General features: G+C 42.1%; 1 protein-coding gene across 2 annotated transcripts in view; it reads right to left on the bottom strand.

Moving 5' to 3' along the window:
• The window catches only part of NHSL1 (NHS like 1), a gene marked incomplete at its 5' end in the record, with an annotated part of 201720 nt that extends 178193 nt beyond the window's left edge, over positions 1-23527 (bottom strand). For both annotated transcript variants that reach the window (XM_080665275.1, XM_080665277.1), the window contains one exon: positions 23239-23527. In XM_080665275.1, coding sequence (XP_080521401.1) covers positions 23239-23527 — 289 coding nt within the window. The remainder of the gene's footprint in view (positions 1-23238) is intronic.
• Positions 23528-23791: the final 264 nt, after the last annotated feature.

The following is a 23791-nucleotide window of genomic DNA, read 5'->3' on the forward strand; positions in this document are numbered from 1 at the left end:
AAAAATCATCTGTTAGAACTGAACACAATTCTAAAACTATATCTACTATAATGGTCTGATTATAAACTAAGAAAATGAATTAAGCACACACCTCAGGGACTGCTATATCTAGATCAATATCATCTCTCAAATTAATGAGCTTGAGTCATTTATTCCAGGAATAAGTCTGTAAACTCTCACTCTGTGTTAAAATTAGAATACCAAAGAGTTTGAGCACACACCTTAACTCTAGATTTTTGCCATATCACTTTGCCAAAGTTATATGTCTTTTCAAGAGACAGCTTTACAGTAATGCCAGCTGTTGTCAATACTGCTACAAAATGGGTGAGTACCAGCAAAAACTGAAAAACAATCCAAATGTCTATCAATATGAGGCTGATTAAACAATGTTGGCTGTATCTAACTCTGAAGAGGGGAGTAGGTGACTGTGGGGAATAAAATTATGTAGCATTGGACTCCTTTCGAGGAGAATTTAATCATACAACTAATACATGATTACAAACCAAAAATATAAACGTGCTAATAGATTCCAGAATCAGGTTTTTTTTTTACTCAACAATGTTTTTAGCAACACCAGCAACATTAGATCAAACACAAACTCTCTCAACATGACTATGATGAAAAGAATGCTTTCACTGAAATGTACAGAATAATATTTTTGTCAGTGTTTTATTTTATGTCAAATTATGTCTATTTGCAACCATTAGTGTTCCAGAGCTGTGTCCCATGGGAGAGTTTGGAGCCCTATTATTACTGCTTTCAACATCCCTTTCATATGGCAATTCCTTCGCAAAGGCAAAGTAAAACCCCATTCAGGGCTCAATACGCAGAAACAGACAAGCAGAGTCCCATCTCTGAACTTAATTAATACCACAAGCATAACAAGAAAAACCAAAGTAGAATTTTAAGATGCCTATTCCTGGGCTGTTTCAGTGTTCCAAACCCAGTAACAGTTTACAGCATCAATGCTTTAGTTGAGGGCTTTTTCTAAAGGCAATAAAAGGCATATTCAGCCATATAACAATGTCCTTGCTGAAATTTAAAGACTCCTTTTTTTCTACAGCGGGTCAATAGGAGGTAAAAGGAAGGAAAGAAATGAAAAAACAAGGAAGCAACATTTGGCATTGTTAAAAGATAGGTTGAAATACCAGAAAACTTCAACACTTCTACTTTCTAGTCTACATCAAAATTTTGGATTTTCATATTATGTCAATCTGAGAAATGCAAAAAGGATTCAAGGGAATGTATATTAAAAAAATCAAGGAGGATAGCATAATCATCACTCAACACTACATAATTTCTCTTAGGAAGGACTCACTGGAAATGCATATACTTGAGACATTATTCTAAAGAACAGGGAGAGAAAAGGCGGATACAATGTCAGTGTTTGGTCAACCACAATGTTTTCAGTTCTTGTCTAGAATTTCATTCACTCACCAAATCCCAAGTAAGTCAAAATGCAGAACAGCTAGCAGAACAAATTTCAGACCCTTTAATTGCCTGCTCAAGGAATGTACCTTCATTTTGTTCATTATCTTCTCTCTTTTCATATCCTTACCATATACTCATTAATATTAATTTAGAAAGGAAAATATCAAATGAGGTATTGATAACTGGCAAGCATCTGTAATTTTCAAATCCTGTTACACACCAACTGCTAATAGTCACATCTGTGGGACATGACTATGAAGAAAATTCCTATGTAGTTCTACAATTCTAACAGTTAATATTGAACTCTTCCTCTGAAATCAGAAAAAAAAAAATTCTAATATCTTTGATACAGACTTATGTTAAAAAACTTAGGACCACTCAGAAACAACTCATTAAGTGGACATATCTGCCACATATTAAACCAGCAGGGACAGTCTCTACTTTTCCTTTTAAACTCTTTTTTCTTAATCCTTGCCTGAGGATATGTTTACTGACTTGAGAGAGAGAGAGGAAGGAAGGGAAGGAGAGAGAGAGAGAGAAACATCGATGTGAGAGAGGAACATGAATCAGTTTTCTCCCGTACTCGCCCTGACTGGGAATCAAACCTGAAACCTTTCAGTGTACAGGATGACGATTCAACAAATTGAACCACACCAGCCAGGGCTGCAGCCTTTATTTTAAGCAGGACTCCAAGGAAAATATAACCTTCTTTTATTATTCAAAATACAGAAATGTGGGCTGCATTCAGTAACCAACGTCATGCTATATAATGAAATCACCAGAAACTCAGTTCTTACCCTATCCATCCATGCTATATGACATGTTCATACTATCATAATTTGTGCAGCTGCTCAGGAATTTAAAAACACTCTTTTTTTACTTTGAATTCTAGAGATCATGTCATTTCATTTACCCACGATTCCAATGAGGGAATAGAGGGCTAGAGAGGTGACATAACGTGCCCAAGCGTCATGGTGTCAAACACTAGAAGGTAAAATCTTCAAAATTCCAACACTCTTTCCAGCTTCACCCACTGTCCCTACATTTGGATCTCTGTGCACTTAAAGCATCTTAAGCAGCACGGGCAGCTCCCATTCTTGAGGAGTTTTTGTTTTAACAGGACCTCAGATACATATATTACACATTATGAAGAAAAAGTCATTTTCTAATTAAGTAGAAAAGAAAGACATTTGGGAAAAGGGATTTTTTAAAATTTATGCTCACTTTATTAATTTTCCTTTTTATTGACTTTACTGGGGTGACACAAAATTATACAGTTTCAGTTATACAATACAGTTCTATAATACCACCACCTGTGCACTGTATTGTATGTTCACCACCCCAAGTCAAGTCTCCTTCCATCACCATTTATCCCCCCTTTATCCTTCTCAATCTCCCCCTACTTCTCTGGAAATAAAAGCATTTTAAACTCAGCCCAGAAATACAAGTATTATTTTCAATACTTAGCGTAGAAAGGGTAGATCATTCTAGGATAGAATATAACTGGGAGAGTCACTCAAACCTTCAACAATATGCTCAACACAGACACCATACTTGGGACCCTGACCAATCAGAACAGAAGCCAGCCTTAAATAATCCAGTTGTTTATTGCTTCTAAATATGCCCTAAAGAAAAAGTGTGGGGGCACAAATGAGCAAGTTATATTCAGAGAACTGTTACAAACTAGCCCAGCTAGGGGGAGAAAAAGGTTAATGCTAGAGAAAAGTAGAAGGTAAACTTAGACATTTACTAATATAAATTTTTAAAAAGTTAAATCTTTGTAAGACTTTCAGCTCATAAAAGTGTTTGAGAAGATTTATCTCATTTGCTCTGGAATCTGGATATCACAACCCTCCCATGTTGCAGAGGAGGAAACCAGGCCACACGTATTGGGGCCTGGGCTCCTGGCACAAAGCTTCCAGGGCCCTTGGAATTTCCTCAGTGAGAAAGGTGAGAGGAGTATCTCTGTTACTCATAGCAAGCCCCTTTCAATGACACCTGAATCTACAGGAATGAGGCAACTCTAGGAGATGGCTGTTTACCAGAGGAACAGCCACATGTTCTGAGGTCTGGAACTTTCAGCCCCATCCCACCACCCACCTCTGGGGAAAACAGAGGGGCTGGAAATGGAGTTCAACCAACAATTGCCAACAATTTAATCAACTGTGCCAATGTAATGAAACCGCCATTAAAAACACTAAATGATGGGGTTCAGAGAGATTCTGGTTGGTGAGCGCACCGGAGGAGAGTAGCACCCAGCTCTATGAAGACAGAAGGTCTTGTACTCGGGACTATTGTGGGCCTGGCCACGTGTGCCTCTTCTTTAGGCCGCTCACCTCTCTCCGTTGTTACAGCCTTTATAATAGACCAGCAAATGTTAAGTCAGCATTTCCCTGGATTATGTGAGCTTATGGTAGCAAATTATCAAACCTGAGCAGGGAGTTGTGAGAACCCCCAATTTATAGCCAGCGGGACAGAAATACAGGTGATTACCTAGGACTTGCAACTCGTGTCTAAAGTAGGGGGCAGTCAGGGGGGACTGAGCCCTTCCACTGTGGGGTGTTCACTAGCTCTGCAGAGTTAGTGTCAGAATTGCCCAGTGAGGGGGAAACGCACAGATTTGGTGTCAGAAACGTGACTGGTAGGCTGGTCTGGTGGTGACATGGGAAAACAAAACAAAGCAACTGGGTTTTATTCTCCCTTCTATCTGCCCAAAACTGAGTGTTCACTTCACCCAAAAAGGTGTCACCCAACCCTGAGAGAAAACATGAGAGAACCTAGAGACCCAGTTTCTGTCTCCACTCCTGGAACCAGACAGGACGCTCCTGTGGGAAGGACTGAGGCTCACGAGGACAGGCTGTGAACTCAGCCGCTGTCCACTCTGCTGCCTTTCTAATCTTTCCGGGAACAAAGTGGCCCTGCGACTAGAGTAAGAGACACCTTATTCAGGAAGAAATTGTTCACTGGTTGGAAATATAATGGGGGAAGCAAGGAACTGGAAAACTCCAAGCTGACCCCACCTATGACAGCTAGAAGAATAGTGGTATCCCCAATAGAACAGGGAAGGTGGAGGGAGCAGGGTGGGGGAGGCATTCTATTTGAAAAGACAGGAAAACACACACATACAAAGTGTCCAGGGGCTCTAGGCAAAGGGGGTGAACTGAACACAAGAGTAAATTCTAGAACCCTCTCAAAGTCATACTACAACAAAGGAACTGTTTTAAGATGATGGAGAGAAAGGGCAAAGAGAAAACAAGAAAAATTTTAGAGGGTGGAATAAGAAAATGATTGAGCAGACCTACCTGGAGACTTGAGAAACCAATTCTAAACCAGCTTGGAGGAAAGCTAAGAACCTCACTTATACTGCGGAGTTCTCAAAGTTCAGGCATTGGTGCTAAGGAGCACTTCTGGAGTAGAAGTGAACTGATTTTCTTGGAAAGAGGCAACAGCTAAAATAAGGTTGGCTGAAAATTGCTTAAGCAATCTAAACCCTATGTGCCCCAACCCCACTCTCCTAACCACCAGTCACCATCCCGCACCTGCCCTAGCAGACGACTGGAGGTAAAAGTTTACAGCTTGAGAATACAAGGCACAGTTGAGAACCTACCAGAAGCAGGATTAAGTAAATAGATGCATCTCAATGCTCTGACCTCCAGCCTTCTTTCCACACAGTCCCTGGAAAGCTGACGGCCAGGATTTATCCTCTGACCAGCCTCTGATGCCCTAGAATTAGTGACAGCAGGGTTCCCCCACAGAATCTGCCTACCTAGTCAACAAGATCAGTCCAAACACTCAGATCTTCCCATTCAGCCTTCTCGTCCCCCCACTTAGAAAATAGTAGACAACCAAAGACTACCAGACACCTCTGAAAAACAATCGCTAAGACAGAAACCAAAACAGAAAAAAACAACTTGGAAGAACACTACTCAATGTGAGGAAAACTTATAAAACTCACTAATAGTCTCAAAGAGATGAGGGGAGGCAGGACATCAATGAACCAAGAGCAGGCTGTTATATAAAAAGCACTCAACAACAGCAACAAAAAAGCTCTTAGAAACTAAAAACCTGATGACAGAAATGACGCGCTCCACAGAAGTACGGGGAGAAAAAGTATAAGAAATATCGTAGAAAGCATCAAAGCAACGACATGGAAAAGCACAGAGACAAGATACAGTTTAAGGATCAGTCCAGAAGATCTAACATCTGAAACCACTGAATGCGGAACCAAACAAAACTACGATACAAGTGTAGAGGGAGGATGTGGGGTGGGGATTGGATGGAGGGAAGGGAAAAAGAGCTAAATCCTCACCTTGAGAATTTAAATAGACAATACTTTAAAACTTAAAAAAAAAAAAAAAGTTAACAAAACCAGCATGATGTTTAGAGATATGAAAATGAATTTCTTAAAAAGCAGTTAAAATTTTTAAATGACTACCCCTGTCCATAGGTTTTTCACATGAGCCAATCCATCCCCAGGGCTCATGTCCAAAGCCATGAACCCAGCTCATCATCCAGGACAATGCATAGAGCATGAAAGCAATCACCGTAAGTCCTCTACAGCCATTCAAGGAAGGGCAGAGCAGGTAGTCTGACAGTCCCCTAGCAGTTACCTATTGGAGTGCTAAGGACAACACATCACCTTCCAAGGGCTGCAGTGACTATCAATCCAGAATTTTATCACTGCCTCCTTGATTTTCCTTCCCCTTCATGGTTTTTCCTTTGACCACCCATCACTCAATTGTAACACTTAAAAATGAAAGTCTTTATTATCTATAACCAAGGAAAATAAAAACCAACGTATATTAAAAGAATACTTCAACTTGATCCAGATCCACAATGACACCTGAGCGGGGATGTGGCCTGTTTCTAATATGAAATGGGGCACAAGCTGTATCTGAACAAAAGGGACATGATAGGTAATTCAGAACACACTTTCCAATCCTTTCTGAAACAGATATTCACCATGGCTCAACTTAAAGTACTACATTATGACTCAAAACATGAAATATATTCCTTTCAAAGACTTAGTATAGTAAAAATATTTCTAGAGTATTCCTACTACCTCTTCTCCATTATCCCAAATAATCAAGGGAAAAAAGTGAGTAACCAAATATACCACTTTGATTGGAATTTCACTATAAAAACTGTATATTTCCTAATTATGCAAAATACTAAATTTTAGCCATTCCTATGTCTTCAACGAGAAAGTCTGAGGAATTTGCAAAGTGACTTCTGGGGGGTGGGAGGGGGAGATTTTACTAGAAAAAAAATACTGTTGTTATTTGGACCTGCCCCATTAATATAAACAGACATTTATGTCACTAAGATTTAAGTGATTAGAACAGTTTCCCAGAGTCAGCATTTTTTACCTCTTCTTCCCTTTCTCTCTTCATTTTTATAGCTACAAAGAAACCTGTCAAGATTCATTTCTGGCTACAGAGATGGGAAGCCCAGTTCCATATAACACAATCATTGCACAGTTCTAAAAGCTCTTCACTGGATTTTTTTCAAAGTTCAAGTTAAAAAACAGAAGTTCATTTTAACTTTGGAAATCGAACTTGAAAGAAAAATGTGACCTCCCAGAATTTAATTCCTTCCAAGGAACTCCCTCAAGAACATAAATTGTTAAGACATGGCCACTTGGGGAAAACATTTTCAAGTCATGTTTGACATGCAAAGCTACATGGGACTTGACAGGAATGATTTTTAACAAGTTCAAGTCTGTCTTTTCTTTGCATGTTCAACACGATTTAAAAACATGTACTTGACCAAAAGCTTGTTGGATTCCATAAACAGTTCAGGTCCTTTTATAGAGAATGCACAGGGGAAGTGGAATAGATCTTTAATGCTTTGCATACTGTTTTTTTTTTAAACCCACAATCTTTGAACAGAAATCAAATGTAAATGCATGCCCATATAAAGCAGATGTAAGTAAAAGCAAAAATAAAAAATTAAGTGGGCTTTAAAAACTGATAAAACGGCTGACCTTCATCCACTTAAACTCTCCTAGAAAAAAATTAAGAGGCACTACTACAAGCAGCCCACTACTTACAAACAGATACAAATGCTCTGCATATGCAGGGGGTGCCCCAAAAATGTATACACATTTTGAATAATTACTCATTCCAAAGGGTTAAATCTGAAAAGAAGCGTCAATTGAGCTATCAGAAAGAAAGTGTGCATACATTTTTTAGGATACCCTGTACATGTCAAATGCCCCACATGAACCTGCAAGTTGTTGGTTGCTAACCTTCGCTCACCTGGCCTGGAGCTCTCACCTACAAGGAATGCCCATAGCCAAGATTCTGCTGAGCACAGGGCCTGAGGCATTTCATCTCTACACCGTGGAGACTATCCTATCCCCTGCTTCCAAAGCTTCCCTCTCACACATTCAGCTCTGATGAAGCCAGATCACACAGCTTAGGGAAGGGGTCCAGAGGACAGAAAAATGTGATCTTTTATCTTCGTTGTCACATATTAGCCATTTCCCTACAGAAAATTCTTAGATGATGTATTAATTGGGCCCTGTGGCCCTGGAGGTCTGGGTATGTCTATTTCAGGTTGGACAGGCTTTGCGGGGCTGCCAGCACCTGGTCATGCTTTAGAAACATGGTTTATAAGACAAAATGTATCACAAGCTCAAAACAACTTACAAATTATTATAACTTGACAGGTTTCTAAATTAGAGATTACATGGGTGATAAAACCAACTCCTTGGAACTCAACAAGCCAAAACCCCTGACGTGACTTTATCTGATCTCAGTTTGAAAAGAGGAAAATGACATCAAAACAATCCCCTATCAGAGATGTAATTGAAACACTGTTTTCAGAGAGCATGCTGAATAAAAAGTTAATCCAATATTCTAGACCTTCATAACTGAATTAGCATGATGTTCAAAACAATGGTCTGAAGTCTCATAACAAACCCAATTATCAAACCTGACATCAGCTATCTAGAAACTCAACCAAAACACAAGCACACTCATTAGGAACTTCTACACTATTAGAGTCCAATCAAATGATTAAGTCCAATCCTTTATTCCAATGTCTTAATTTCACTTACACTTACATTTTAAAATATACTCAGGAAAAAAAAGTAGAAACAGTTTTTAAAAATATGGTAGTAAATGCCATTCCAAAGTACCTATCAGCTAATGTTCATTGTCCATTACCAGCCAGCCACTGGCTTACACATCTCATTTTATCTGCATAACAACCATGAGTACAGTGCCCATTTTACAAAGGAGAAAACTTACACACCGAGAGGCTAAGTAATTTATCCAAGGTCACACAGCTAGTAAGTCTTATCTTTTAACCACTATGCTCCGCTGCCTTTTATCGCCTGCTTCAATTATCTTTGACTTCTCCAAATTTGAGTAGATTATATTGTACTAACAGCTACTTTATGGATAGATTACATAAATAAGAAAGTAATCAATTGAAAGGCTGAATTATACTGAGTAAAACAAAATAGAATTCCTATACCAACAACGAACACCAACTACTCAGTACATTCATGCTTATAAATTTTTCTTATGTTTATTCAAATGTTTATATCGCATCCACAAGTAAAATTTCCCATGTCTGCCTCAAGTTTTCCTACTTATGTCTTTCAGGAGGCACTCACCAAAATATTGAAATAGGGGTTTTATGTAATCAGTGCTTAGAAAGAATAACCCTCTCTCCTCCTGTTTTGTTTAGAATGTATGTCCCTACCCTATGATTGTGGCAAGTCACTTCCCTGCTCTCTGGACGCTGCTTCAAGTTCCTGGGAAAAGGGAAAGCAGAGGGGCTGCTCTTAGCTCTGAAGACGATGAACAATCCAGGGGCCAGGTTACTAATCTGCAACTACTGAAGGCCCACCAGCAAGTGTGCCTCTAAAGCACACATTGGCAGGGACTCAGAGACTCTTACAGCCAGACGCTCATTGTTGCACGCTAATGAAGCATTAGTTCGTAAACCTGTATTGTCCTGGACCAGAGGCAGAAGCTTCCAAAGAACCCTCTGGGGATTTCGTTTTGGCAGCTCCAGCCGGGACAAGCACAACACAGCCTACAGGTCTCTAAGCAGATTCACTCCTCCGGCCCTAGGCCAGCTGATACTGCAGACAGTGGTTCTCAAACGTCAGCATCAGAGTCACCTGGAGGGCTGTTAGCAAGCAGGCTGCTAAGTCCACCGCAACTGATCCTGATTTAGAAGGTCTGGGCTGGGGCCAAGGTTTTGCACTGCTAGCATGTTCCCAGGAGACGCTGATGCTGCTGGCCCAGGAATCACACTTTGAAAACTGCTGATTTAAGTTAATGGTTATGGGTCACGATTGTCTTCCAGGGGTCCTCAAACTTTTTAAACAGGGGGCCAGTTCACTGTCCCTCAGACCGTTGGAGGGCCGGACTATAGTTTAAAAAAAAAACTATGAACAAATTCCTATGCACACTGGGGGCCTGGGACGAGTCGGCTGCTAAGCAGGACAGGCAGCGGCACCCAGCGGGCTGGATAAATGTCCTCGGTGGGCCGCATGTGGCACGTGGGCCGTAGTTTGAGGACCCCTGCCAGCCAGCCCCAGTAGTTAAAGATATTTTCCATCAATAGAGGTAAAAATGCACTAGAGTGGAGTTACCAGCCAGCTAGTATCCTCACTGCTTCTCACCCTCCATCCCTTGTTAAAGTAAACCAAGCAATGTCCTGGAGGTATAGGCTTGAGATAGCATTTTACACTGTGACAGTATTTAAATACCCCAAGTGTGGAGAGAGATGGGAAAGAAAAAGAGAAAAAAAATTTCCCCTAGCATATCACATAAAAATAAGCCAGAAAGCCAATGTGTTCCTCTATCACCTGTCTTCTGACACTGATCTGAATGTCTGGCAAAGGAAAAGAGGCCACAATGATGGGAAGCATTAACAAAAAGACTTTGTATTTAGCAACTAGAGTACCTTTCATCAGTGCAGCTCAAAGAAGCAGACAAACGTTATTAATTCTCTACAGATTCCCAAGAGCGTTGTCACAGGGGCTGCTGACTCACCTCCACAGGTTCTGCCACTGGACTAGGGGCACAATGATCTAAAATAACCAGAATAAAATGGGAAACGTTTATCAACCCCTAGCCAAACTAAAAAATGTATCAATAGTAAAATGAACTTAAAAGTTCACAAAGAGCCCTAGCCGGTTTGGCTCAGTGGATAGAGCATCATCCTACGGACTGAAAAGGTCCTGGGTTCAATTCCGGTCAAGGGCACATGCCCCGTTTGTGGGCTCGATCCCCAGTGGGGGGCGTGCAGGAGGCAGCTGATCAACGATTCTCTCATCATTGATGTTTCTCTCTCTCCCTCTCCCTTCCTCTCTGATTAAAAAAATAAATTTTTTAAAAAGTTCACAAAGATTAATTACAATTACAAATAAAGTGTTTAATCAAAGAACTCACCGACATCACATTTTGCTCTACTACTCACCAGCTGTGTGACCTTGGGTAAATTACTTTACCTCTCTGTGCCACTCAGTATAACCAGTAAAATGGGGGTGATAATATACCTCTCATACAGTTTTTATGAGGATTAAATGAAACTAAAATAGTAACTATCCAATAAATGTTAGCTATAAATATCTCATAAATGTTCATGGAAAGTATTATTAATATTATTATAGAGCAGACCTTGCAATTTGCAAATATATTTAGATTATGTAAAAAGCACTAATGGCACTCAAAGACATTTCTCACACTCCATTTCACACCTTCATCTCCTGCACTATTATCATGAATGAATATGCCCCGTCCCCCAACTTTTCTACAAACTACACCTTTTTCAATTAAACCAGCCAATATTTGGAATAAAAGGAACAAACTTCATCCTCATTCTTCCACAACCCAAGAACCAGTTACAGCAAGAGATCGTTGGCAGAGCTTTGTTTTTAAATCTTATTGAGCTCAATCTAAACAGACCCTATATGTTACCCAGAGCAGGCACCTGCCAAGGTGAGAAACCTGGAGACAGATGTCTGATTGCCATTTTGGTGAATGGGGAAGGAAAGGGTTTATTTGTTTTCTAAGGGAAAAAGAGAAATATAAATTCAGAAGGGAAAAAACAACACAATTTATCAGTACAACAGGCACACTGTTCAATTAAAGAACCAGTAAGGAAGGAGACAACTGTCTCTTTTTTTAGTATTTTTACTGACTTTTAGAGAGAGAGGAAGGGAGAAGGGGAGAGAAAGAGAAACGTCCATGTGAGAGTGGAACATCAATGGGCTGTTCTGCACGCCCCTGCCGGGAACCGAGACCACAACCTAGGCATGTGCCCTGACCAGGAACCGAACCAGCAACCTTTTAGTGCATGGGATGATGCTTACCAACGGAGCCACACTGGCCAGGGCAGAAGAAAACTATCTTCTGACTCGATGATCTGTTTGCTGTAAAGATTCAAAGAACTGTCATTGTGGGTAAACAATTTTAGATATAAAAGATGTTTCTTTTTTTTTTAGGCGACAGGAATAACATCAAAGACTTAGCAATCTACTCGACTAATTGATAGAACTCCCACATGTCTTCTCTTTAGACTAGCTGTGAGTGCAATCAAGAAATGAACAAATAACTGAATACAGAGAAGAAACCCCAGGAAGTGCCAGAAGAACAGACTTCTGTTCCCTTGATAACTCCTGTTTGAACACACAGGCTCCTGAAAGAACTCTGCTTGGGAGCCAAAGCAAAACAAGAGCTTGTCAGAGACACGCAATACCTCTCCTATTTAAAACACTCTCTGAATGTCTATGACCTGGGGGAAATCTCACAATGTAAACTGAAGTTTAGCCCTGACTGGTTTGGCTCAGTGGATAGAGCGTCAGCCTGCAGACTCAAGAGTCCCAGGTTCGATTCTGGTCAAGGGCATGTACCTTGGTTGCGGGCACATCCCCAGTAGGGGGTGTGCAGGAGGCAGCTGATTGATGTTTCTCTCTCATCGATGTTTCTAACTCTCTCTCCCTCTCCCTTCCTCTCTGTAAAAAATCAATAAAATATATTTTTAAAAAAATAAACTGAAGTTTACAAAGTCAGGACACAAAACTAAATGCAGGGAGGGATGTCCCCCGTTCTATTAAAAACACTATTACTGTCCTTAAAATATATAGATCCATACCTATCAATATATTAACAAACAAAAAAAAAGGGAGGAAATGGATATTCTCTAGGTCAGTGGTCGGCAAACTGCGGCTCGCGAGCCACATGCGGCTCGCAAACCGCAGTTTGCCGCTCTGTTGACTAATGAGTTTGCCGACCACTGCATAAGGCATTACTCTTACCCAGAAGTTTTGACATCAGGTTAAAGACATTAGTACATTATTAAAATGTTTTTTAAGTGTTTTTCCCAAAGGCAGTGGTCGGCAAACTCATTAGTCAACAGAGCGGCAAACTGCGGCTCGAGAGCCACATGTGGCTCGCGAGCCACAGTTTGCCGACCACTGCTCTAGGTCATGATAGTTTATCTTTTCTTCACCTGACAAATTCAAAAATTATGATGAATACACATTGATTTGTATAACATACTTTGCATAACATACCATTGTATAACATACTTCGTAAGGCTGAAAGTTTTTTAAATTGTACACAAAACTTACACTGTAGGGTGTGTAATTCAATGCATACATTTCTGTGTCCACACCCACGAATAATGCTTTAATTAGTCATTTCTACACTAATTCAGTGCCAACCTTTAGTCTGAAGCAAGGTAACAACCAAGGGGAAAAATAATTCAAGTGACTATAGCGGCTTCATTCCAATGGCCGTCCGTGGAACTGCACTAGCATAGCATGCCTGGTATTGCAATCCAGGTAGTTATGACCAACCCAGTGAAATTAACACACCAAGCAGACTTCATGACCCAACACATGCATTTAGCTAATGAAGTCACTATCTCAGAGTAAAATACTCCACACTGCAAGTCAAATGCAGCCCTCTATCAGTGATGGCTCCCTCCCGACTCAGGAAGTAATTCACATCCAGCATGCAGGACATACAGATAAAACACAGAAAATACCAACTTTTCAATAAACTTACACTGTGGTACCATAGATATTTCACAGCGGTCCCTCCTCCCTTTTCCTTTCTTAATACAGGAAAAGCTAATCCACCTTGGGAAGCTCATATTTAAAATACAGCTAAATCAAAGCATTAGCAATAAAAAAATTTTAAAGCACTTGAATTAACAATCCACTTCAATGTTAGTCTTATTTTTCCCAAATCCACTGCATTCTCTAACAAAAAAGATAACTGGGACTTCACAAACAGAAAAGAAACTGACTAAAAGACACAGAAAAAGAATAAAAGTTAAAAAATAATTCCTTTGAATAACACATATGAGTTAAAAAGAGCAAAGGAGAATCCAAAAATTGTGTGTACAACAAATGGAGGATAAATAACGTAATTAATACTTTAATGTTTGCATGAAGCAATTCTGGAAGAATAAGAAGAAACTGATACAAGTGGTTGTTCGGGGTGGGGTGGAGGACAAAGCTTATAGGGGACAGAAGCAGAAGGGAGACTCGCCTGCAGAGCTTTTTATATCTTTTTCAACAGAGTAAATGTATTGCCTATCCAATAAATGAAATGAAAATGTATGCTAAGATGGCGTGGGCTACATCATACTGTAGAGGTAAAGTACCCGGGCTCTGCAGCCAGGCTGCCGGGGGCTCCAATGCCACCAGCTAGCTAACCAGGACAACTATTCTCCCTGAGAGATGATGCTGAGCCATGGAGGGCAGTGTCCTGGCCTAGATGGTGGCCACAGCAGCCCGACCATCAGCTGGGAAGCTGCAGTGCACCTCAATATAATCAGGCATAATTTGATTATGCATGGATAGCACAGCCCCTGCTTAAATTCTTTTTTTTAAATACATTTTATTGATTTTTTACAGAGAGGAAGGGAGAGGGATAGAGAGTTAGAAACATCGATGAGAGAGAAACATCGATCAGCTGCCTTCTGCACACTCCCTACTGGTTATGTGCCTGCAATCAAGGTACACGCCCTTGACTGGAATCGAACCTGGGACCCTTGAGTCCGCAGGTCAACGCTCTAGCCACTGAGCCAAACCAGTTAGGGCAGCCCCTGCTTAAATTCAATTTCCTTCGCTACACTCCGTGGTCTCTGAGTCCTCAAAACATTTTATCAGATATCTAATATTGTCATATAGAAAGCCCCCATTATATTTTATCACGTAGTACTGACATTAAAATCAGCCAATTATTAAACAGTTCTTTCCATAGTATTAACACCTTTACCAGCTTTTAATCAGAAGGAGGGTTGGGAGTGGGGGTGGGGCGGCAGAGGAAAGCATAATAGAAGATTTCCCTTTAGCAATCACCTGAAACATCTGTCTGTCCTCCTGAAGTAAGACACTGCTTTTCTACATGGGGGAAATTTTTTGTGAAACAAATCTGAACAAAAAGTGAAAATAAAGCAATACTAACAGAAGGAAATTTCCACCATCCCACAGGGGCCGGTGGGGGGGGGGGGCGGGCAGGGTGAGAGGGGGATCTTATTCCATAAGTGATTGCATTTGTTTTTAGAATATAATTTTTAGATGAAATATGCTATAAACATTTAAAATCGGTATTTTATATGTGTGGAACTGCTACTGTCCCACAAATTTACAGTTTCTGAATCATTCAGAAATTTACAGGCAAGTCTCCAACGTTGCGTATCTTCTAAAAATCCAATTTAAAACAGCAATTTGGAATTCAGAAGATTTTCTCCTAGAAATGTTATAAATGATGGTTAATTGTATTCAATATTTATTTACATATTTAACCATCCACACGAAACTGGAAAAGACCTGAAGGAAGAGCCCTGTTATGTACATCTTGTGATCCTCACAACTCAGCACGAGACTAATCCGAAATATACTTCCTGAATGGATGACTGTCCTGCCACCGCAGTGGGCAAGATTCCTCACACACAGCATAGACTGGTGATCCCAAAACTTGGTTCATCAGAATCACCTGAGGGTGCCTATAGTCAGGCCTCTTCCTGGCCAGGCCCCAGACTTGGTGACTCAATCTCCAGAATCTCTGGGGATCCGTTTTTAAAGGAGCCCCAGTGCTTCTGATGATTCAGAAACTGGAAAACACAGGATGAATGAAATAGTGTGAAGGATCGCCGAGTTCCAAGATGCCTGGGAAAGCTGAGACTAAGCTGAGCCACTCCAGTTCTGAGTGGGAACAGGAAATCAGACAGGAGTAGGCTCTGTTCGCCCCTGGGCAACTGAGGCCGAAGGGAAACCTAGGAAGCCAAGTGAGAGCTGAGCTGGGTCTGAGTTCCTACAAAAGGACTAAACGGAGGTGATAAGGGCTTTGAGAAAGAGAACATCTACATAAAGACCCCAAGAGAAGGGCCGGGTCCCCCAACCCTCACATGCCAAACGCCAAACACCTGGGAGGCAGAAGGAAACAACCACCCTTCACCCACTCCTGTCGGGAACTACATATATACACTTCATGGATATATTTTAGGATCCCTGGGCAGAACTCTCCGGTTTTCAAATCATAAGTATTTTTATGCCCAGCCAGCGTGGCTCAGTGGTTGAGCATTGACCTATGAATCAGGAGGTCATGGTTAGATTCCCGGTCAGGGCACATGCTCAGGGTTGCAAGCTATATCCCAGTGTGGGGCATGCAGGAGGCAGCCGATCTGATGTTTCTATCTCTCTCTCCCTCTCTCCTCCTCTCTCTGAAATCACTAAAAAGAACAAAACATTAAAAAAAAAGAAGTAATTTTATGTGTATGTCTGATACAAGCTCTCCTGTGCACTTGGTCAGCTTTCATCTTCCAGGCTTCAGCTGAGCAGCGTCACATGGGCTGGGCCATCTGCGGCAATATATGGACATCAATGTACACACAGATGTTAACTCAGCCTTCTCTGTCATCTAAACAACAGTGTTAAGTGTATGATAGTTATGAGCCAGGCACTATGCTAAGTAAGTACTTCAGATGTGTGTCTCAAATTTCTTGGCCATCTGCTAGTAGTTTGAGAGGTTTCAAAACAAGAAAAGAAAAAAAGACCAAAAGACTGAAGGTTTCCCCCACCCTGGGATATTTGACAGGCTTTTGCCATACCTTCTTGGTGTTTGGTTTTCCTCATGTGAATACAGAATGTCGTAACTGGAAGAGACAGTGCGACAGAATGTCAGGGGATAAGCCTACCTGGGTTCGCATCCCAGCTCTATTGCTTGCTAGCTGTGAATGTGAACAAATTCTTAGTTGCGTCATCTGTCAAACAGAAATAATAAGAGTACCCACCTCAGAGAGCTGTTGTACAGACTGAAGTACCTGGCCTACAGCAAATGCTCATTAGCTGTCTGTATTATTAGGCAATAAAAGTCACCAAAAACACAGCCCAATACCAGAAACTGGAATTGTGCTGCAGCCCAAACATTGATATCAGTAATGTTACTGTGTGTTAGTGATAGTACGTGCTTTCACAGACACATTACTTAATCCACAAGGAAAGGGACTAAGGCTGGGACACCTCCAGGGCCTTTTCTTAGAAGAGCCTTCACTAAAACAGAAGCTCCATCTCTTTTGCTACTGCATTTGTCTCAAGTGCTGCTAACAAATGTAACATGTGAAAGCAAGATAGCCATCGGCGCCATCCTGTTGATAATGAACTACAAAGCCTGCAGAATTAATCCATTCCAGGAGATGAACCAATTTGAGGACAAATAGAATTCAATAATTAAAACAACTACTAGGTGTCTACTTTGGTGCAAACCATTTTATTTTATGTTTAAAATATAATTTTTAAAAGATATTAAAATGATAGCCAGTTTTTTTTCTGTTTCTGAATTTTCTTCCAAAATAATAAGAATCTCAAATATTTCTCTCATCAAATTTTTTTCATTTGCTAGTCCCATGATGAAATTTAATATTGGCTTTTCCTCTAATGTAGAGGAAAATTAGACTATTGCTAGATAAATCATTTCAACCTAAATGTAGATAATTCTCAATTTTTGGATATCTGACATATGACAATGAATTTAAACAATTCTTTTTCACCCAGCTGGTGTGACTCACTGGTTGAGCATGACCTCCCATGAACCATGAGGTCACAGCTTGATTCAGGTCAGGGCACACGCCCAGGTTGTGAGCTCGATCCCCAGTAGGGGGCATGCAGGAGGCAGCAGCTCAATGATTCTCTCTCATCATTGATGTTTCTCTCTTTCATTCTCCCTCTCTCTGAAATCAATAAAAACATATTTTTTAAAAAGCATCATAAACAGTTCTTATTCCACAATGATGTTAGCACTTTTAAAAGATGAAGAGGAGGCCGAGAATGGACTGTGGGAGGAGTATACATAAATTTGAAACAAGTACCTGCCTGATGTGTTTAGAAAATGACTAACCCCTCTAGACGTGATGCTCTATGCACGCCCTGTCGGTAAAATGTGAGTTGAGTCTGCATAGTCATAATGAGTTTATTTCAGGCACAAAGATTCTCATATAAATTGATTTCAGAGAGAGGAAGGGAGAGGGAGAGAGACACACATCAATGATGAGAGAAAATCATTGATTGGCTGCTTCCTGCACACCCCACACTGAGGACTGAGTCCGCAACCCAGGCATGTGCCCTGACTGGGAATCCAACCTCGACCTCCTGGTTCATAGGTTGATGCTCAACTGCCCTGGCCAGGCCACAAAGATTTTTTTTTTTTTTAATTCTTAATCACAGAAATCAGAGAGGGGTTATTGATCAAAGTCATATCCATACAAGGCCACTTGAGCTACTGCTGTTATCAAATAGTAACCCCTCAGTAGAATTATTAAATGCCAAAGTTGAAAACGCCAATAGAGGTAAATTTTGCATATAAGGAAACTAAGGCCTGGTGGTGGTGAATAAATTGCTCAAAATCTGCATTAGAAAATGGCAGAGGTGAAGCCAGACTCAAGGATCCCAATTGCCAAGTCAATGAGCTTTCCTGTCTATTTCTATACTTCTCGGAGAGCTTGAAAAACACCGTGGCTGCACCTGTTAAACACCCTGGACACTCTAACAAGGGCCTTGGAAGGGTCTGGGAACCCGTAACTTTAAAACGAGTTCCAGGCCATTCTTAAGGTCAAGCAAGTACGGGGCACACTGCTTCATCTCACAGGGCCTCCTTGACCTGAGGTGCGTCTGCTCAGCTGTCAGTTTCCATTAATACATTTAGGGACCTTCTGGGGATTAGAGGAGGGTGGAGACCATATTCCTGTACCAACATCCTCCCAAGTATGTGGTATGTTTCAATAAAAGCAAGTCTTGTGCCAGTTTCACCAGAAATACAAACATTTATCAGCAGGGAGGCACAAGAACAACCCGCAACCTGTTCTTAGAAGTGCAGTGAAGCCTCCTCTGTCTTTAGAACTCTGACAAGCACCTTACACAGAAGGTTCATTCTGAGGAAGAAGCAAATATATTCTGACAGTAGGACAGCCAGAACTCTGGTTGGCTTGAGGGACAGTTCCTTGTGAGGTGGAACAATGCAGCTTGAGCACTACCCAGAAGGTAAAAGGCTACCGTGTCTGCCTAACACAGACTCTACAAAGTCATACCTTGTTCATGCAGAGTGCTCATACAATGTCTGCCCACCAGCTATCGGGAACACTATTCATCTCACCTATAAAAACTGCTCACATTCTCCCAAGGCCATCATGTATAGGCGCACAGGCTAAGAACTCTATAGAAGCGCTGTTAACATATGAATGGTGCCCCCTACAGTTGTGCAACAAAACAAACCTCCGTAAACCTGGAACACTTCTAGAATCTAGAAAAAAAAATCTTGTGCTTTTCTGGCACTATAAGAAAAAAAGTCAAGTCATCTTTTCTCCTATTCTGTTTCAACAATTACATTTTATATTCACCCAGGAAATACTTTTAAAGTGAAGTAGGAAAGAGTTCTGGTCTAGAAATCAGGAGACCCAATGTCTGTGTTAGGTATGCCTCTTACTGGTCCCAGAACTTACATTTCTTTGTCCGCAAAATGGATATAATACAACCTGGCTTTACTACCTTACAAGGTTTTTGAGTCAAGTAATGAATATGAAAAATATTTTTTCAATCATGAAAGCACTGCATAAATACCATGTTATTATTAATTATAAATAGAAACAAATCCCACGTGGCTGAAAAATCAAACAGGGCTATCAGCTTGGGTGTGTACTGATTTCTCCCAGCAAAGTCTGCTTTGATTGTTGACAGAGCCAAGATGCAACTATCCACATTTCTGCTACTGTCACTATTTTCAATGAGAACATACCAGGATTGCGTCAACAAAACAAATGCAGTTTGACTTTTCTAAAAAGGAGCTGAGTGGTGGTTAAGCACAAACCCTTTAAAAGGCAGAAAGTTTTTTTTTTTCTTTGTTTTTAAAGTAATTGTCTTGCTCACTTAGATTTGCAGCAGTCAGTAGAGTAACCCTTCCCAAAAATTTTTAGTTATTTTTCCTGACACCGAGCACCAAGAAACTATATATCAGTTCAATTCAAGTATCTATAGAGCTATCCCATTCCAGGCACTGTTGTGAGCTTTGGAAAAATAAAGACCCAGCCATCACTGATCTCATGGAGCAGAAGTGAATGCATAACTGCAGACCACACTGTTAAGATGGAGGTGCACACCTGCTGCCCTGCAAGATGCCGTGGGAGCACCCCTTCAACCTGGGGGTGCACGGGTAGCATAAAGGGGGGCATTAGGGACGAGCAGGAAAAAAACAGTAATGTGCATTCTCCCCAATTTATGACAAAAAAATATTTTTAGTGACTTTCCACCCATGTGATTTTAAGGAATGGCTAACTTGATGAAATACTTCGGAGAATCATTGAGACCAGCAGGACTGGCCCAGGCCTAAAATGCTATTTCTGTATTGCAAAGATAAAGCCCACAGGTTTTTAAAAATAGCTCCACTCACACCCTTTTTTATTGGTAGAAACCCATCAAGTAGTGAAATATGAAGTCTCCTGCTGCACTCTGGCTTCCGTAAGCTGCTCAGTTTTGCTCCTTGCTCCTTGGGAGACTCATTAAAAAGTTTATCTGACAAGAAGGAGTGAAATTCACAGTCATAGTTATCCTTGGGACTGTTTATTACGTGCATTTGAACTTTGTTTCCCATTTCCACATGATCATAACAATGGGACAGCAGATGACCCACTCTAACCACACAACCTGGGGCAAATCACCTAAACTCTATCAGATTTGACTTCCTCTCTTGTTAAGAACTTATGAAATTTACACCTGAAACTAATTCAAAATAATACTGAATGTAAACTAAAACTGAAAAAATACGATTTTTAAAAAAGAGTTCATGAAATTGATGGCCATTACAGATAACTCCAACTCATGTCTACATGTCCATTCTAATGAAGTATGTTATTCTGAAGGCCTGCCTAAAAAGGTATCTAAAAATGACTTTTTAAAATGTAGCTTTTACAGGAACAGGATTTGACGCACCTTTTAAAAAGAATCCTAACAGAAGCTAAATGAAATGAATACATAGGTGTTTCACTGCTTGTTCGCATATAAAAAGTGTGTGAAGGTGAAAAACCACAAAAACTAATGTCTTCATAGTTCAACCTTCTTCTCTGTACACTACTTCTACTCTCAGACATAATTATATTCAATAAAAGCCTTCTTCCTTGATCATAAAAAAAAAATGATGAGCCAGGTTTTCTAGTATGAAAGCAAAGCCATTTGAGGTTCAGACAATTTTAAAACTTGTGAAAAGTTTTCAAAAGAGTAATTACAGTCCCTTAGGACAACCTTAGTTGATTTAGGGAATTTAGGGGATTTGGGCTATTGGTGCATATGTACACAAAGAGAGAAAAGTGATATGTTTAAATGTAAAACTAAACTAGCACAGGAGGAGTTCGTGACAGTCAGGGAGTTTTTTCTTGTTTCTTAATCCCCACAATAGATCAGTTTACCTAGTACAGTGGTCGGCAAACTCATTAGTCAACAGAGCCAAATATCAACAGTACAACGATTGAAATTTCTTTTGAGAGCCAAATTTTTTTTTAAATATATTTTATTGATATTTTACAGAGAGGAAGGGAGAGGGATAGAGAGCTAGAAACATCGATGAGGGAGAAACATCGATCAGCTGCCTCCTGCACACCCCCCACTGGGGATGCGCCCGCAACCAAGGTACATGCCCCTGACCAAAATCAAACCCGGGACCCTTCAGTCCGCAGGCCGACGCTCTATCCACTGAGCAAAACTGGTTTCGGCGAGAGCCAAATTTTTTAAACTTAAAATTCTTCTAACGCCACTTCTTCAAAATAGACTCGCCCAGGCCGTGGTATTTTGTGGAAGAGCCACACTCAAGGGGCCAAAGAGCCGCATGCGGATCTGCCTCATCACATCATTCCTCAAGGGTGAAATTCTCCTTCACCCACACATCGACACTCTACACAGAAAAAGCATAGAAGCAACTAGTGATTACCAAGATGACCGTGACATTCCAGTAGAACAGTATATCCTGATGCATGAGATCATTATTCACATTAAGCAGAAATATTCTGTTTATGTCCAACAACTTTATGAGACCACTTTGATTCCCCCCCCCCCTTTTTTTTTGGTTGAAGTTGGGGGGCGGGAAGACTCTCCCAGGTTGGGAACTATCCACAACTTATAAGAAAGTGTTGACAGCACAATCAAAGAGACGAATTGTAAAATGGAAAACCATCACACCGTAACTTCACAACTTAAAGGAAGATGTATTCTAGCAGGCAATCTCACTCGCATTAACTAAGTACTGTAAACTTGAACTCTTCTGGTTGTCAGGTAGGTAAAGTAGAGCTAAGTTGTACCAGCAGGGAAAACCAGCTATTCCAGGCTGCATATGAAGTGGTTCTAAGAGACAGTATTTCCTCCACAGCTGCTGACATCTCCAAGTGGGTTACACCAACATCTCCCCTCCCACCCTACAATCCATCAACCGGCTTCAATTTACTCTTTACACTGAGGATTATGATCAAGTCCACGTACTAACAAGGGGACAAACCACATGAACATCACACTCCAAGTTCCTCTGCTTTGGGCCAGCAGGAAATTCCAGTTACTTCATTCACTGAGCTAGTTAAGCTGCAAATATGAAATGGGTCTTTGGAGAGATCACGATGTCAAGACTCAGACTTGATTTTCAGGGTTGGAGGAGGTCAGACAAAGATGAATGGGATTCAGAGTCTGAGCTCAAGGTCAAGGCCCTGTGAGTCACAAGAGATAGTAGGTCAGGCAGAGAGAGACAAAAATTAGCACCAGAAAAGAAAAGCCTAAACTAAAAGTCTGCATACTTCTGTAGGCAGGTGAGAACACCGGTACCTGGTGGGCAGAGAGGAGACAGCAGCTCCAACGCTCCATGAGATCCCCAGAGATTTTTACAAACATCCCCCTGAGGTCTCCAAATTGTAATCATTATATAAACTGTACACCTGGCTTCTGGAACCGGCTACCTTCCGCTGACCCTTTGCCCGGGATCTTGGCCCCAGGGTCTCCTCAGAGTCTCCCACCCGGAGAGAAGCACGGACAAGGTTGCCAGCCCAATGCCCACCCCCGCGCCCACTCCATCAAGGCGGCCTAGAACCTTCCGGAACTTGAAAGACGGAGGGTGCCGCACGTGCCTGCCACCTGCACGGCCGCCCTGTCCCGGGTCAGGCCGTTTCCACCCAAGAGCCCACACTCGCGGGGCTCCGCGCGGCAGCCCTGGAGCCGGCCCCGGGCCGCCAGAGGGCGGGAGGGAGCCGCTCCCGGGGCGCCTCCCCGCCTCGCTCCCCTCCCCCGACCCGCCCGCCACTCACGGATTTTCACTCGGCGGTGGTCGAGGCGCGCGGTGGCGGCGTGCAGGTCGTCGAGGCGGCGGTGCAGCGCGGCGGTGCGGCGCCCCAGCGCGGCCGCCTGGCCCTCCAGCTCCCCGAAGATGTCCCCCGCGCAGCGCGACAGGTCGGCGAGCTGCTCCAGCAGGCAGACCAGGGCGTGCGAGCTGACCTGCTCCAGCGAGCGGAAGAGCGGCGCGCCCGCGGCCCCGGCCCTGGCCGCCTCGGGCCGGTGCAGCCGCGCGGGCTCCACGGTCCTCTGGTGGAAGGGCATGGCCGGCCGGGCGGCTCGGGCTCGCGGCGCCGCGGGCCGCCGGGGCCAGTAAAGCCCTTAAACCGCCCCCCGTCGGCGCGGGGCGCGAGTCCGCATCCAACACAAAGAGAAGTCCCGGCAGCCGCGCGGCGCCGAGGGGAAGCCCGGTGGCGTCCGCCCGCTGGGAGCGGACGGACCGACGGACGCGCGGGCAGGCGGACGAGGAGGCGGGGGAGCCGGTGGCAGCCCGGGAGCCGCGGGGAAGAGCTCGGGACGGTCCGAGCC

The sequence above is a fragment of the Plecotus auritus genome, assembly GCF_963455305.1.
Source record: "Plecotus auritus genome assembly, chromosome: 4".
Taxonomy (NCBI): domain Eukaryota; kingdom Metazoa; phylum Chordata; class Mammalia; order Chiroptera; family Vespertilionidae; genus Plecotus; species Plecotus auritus.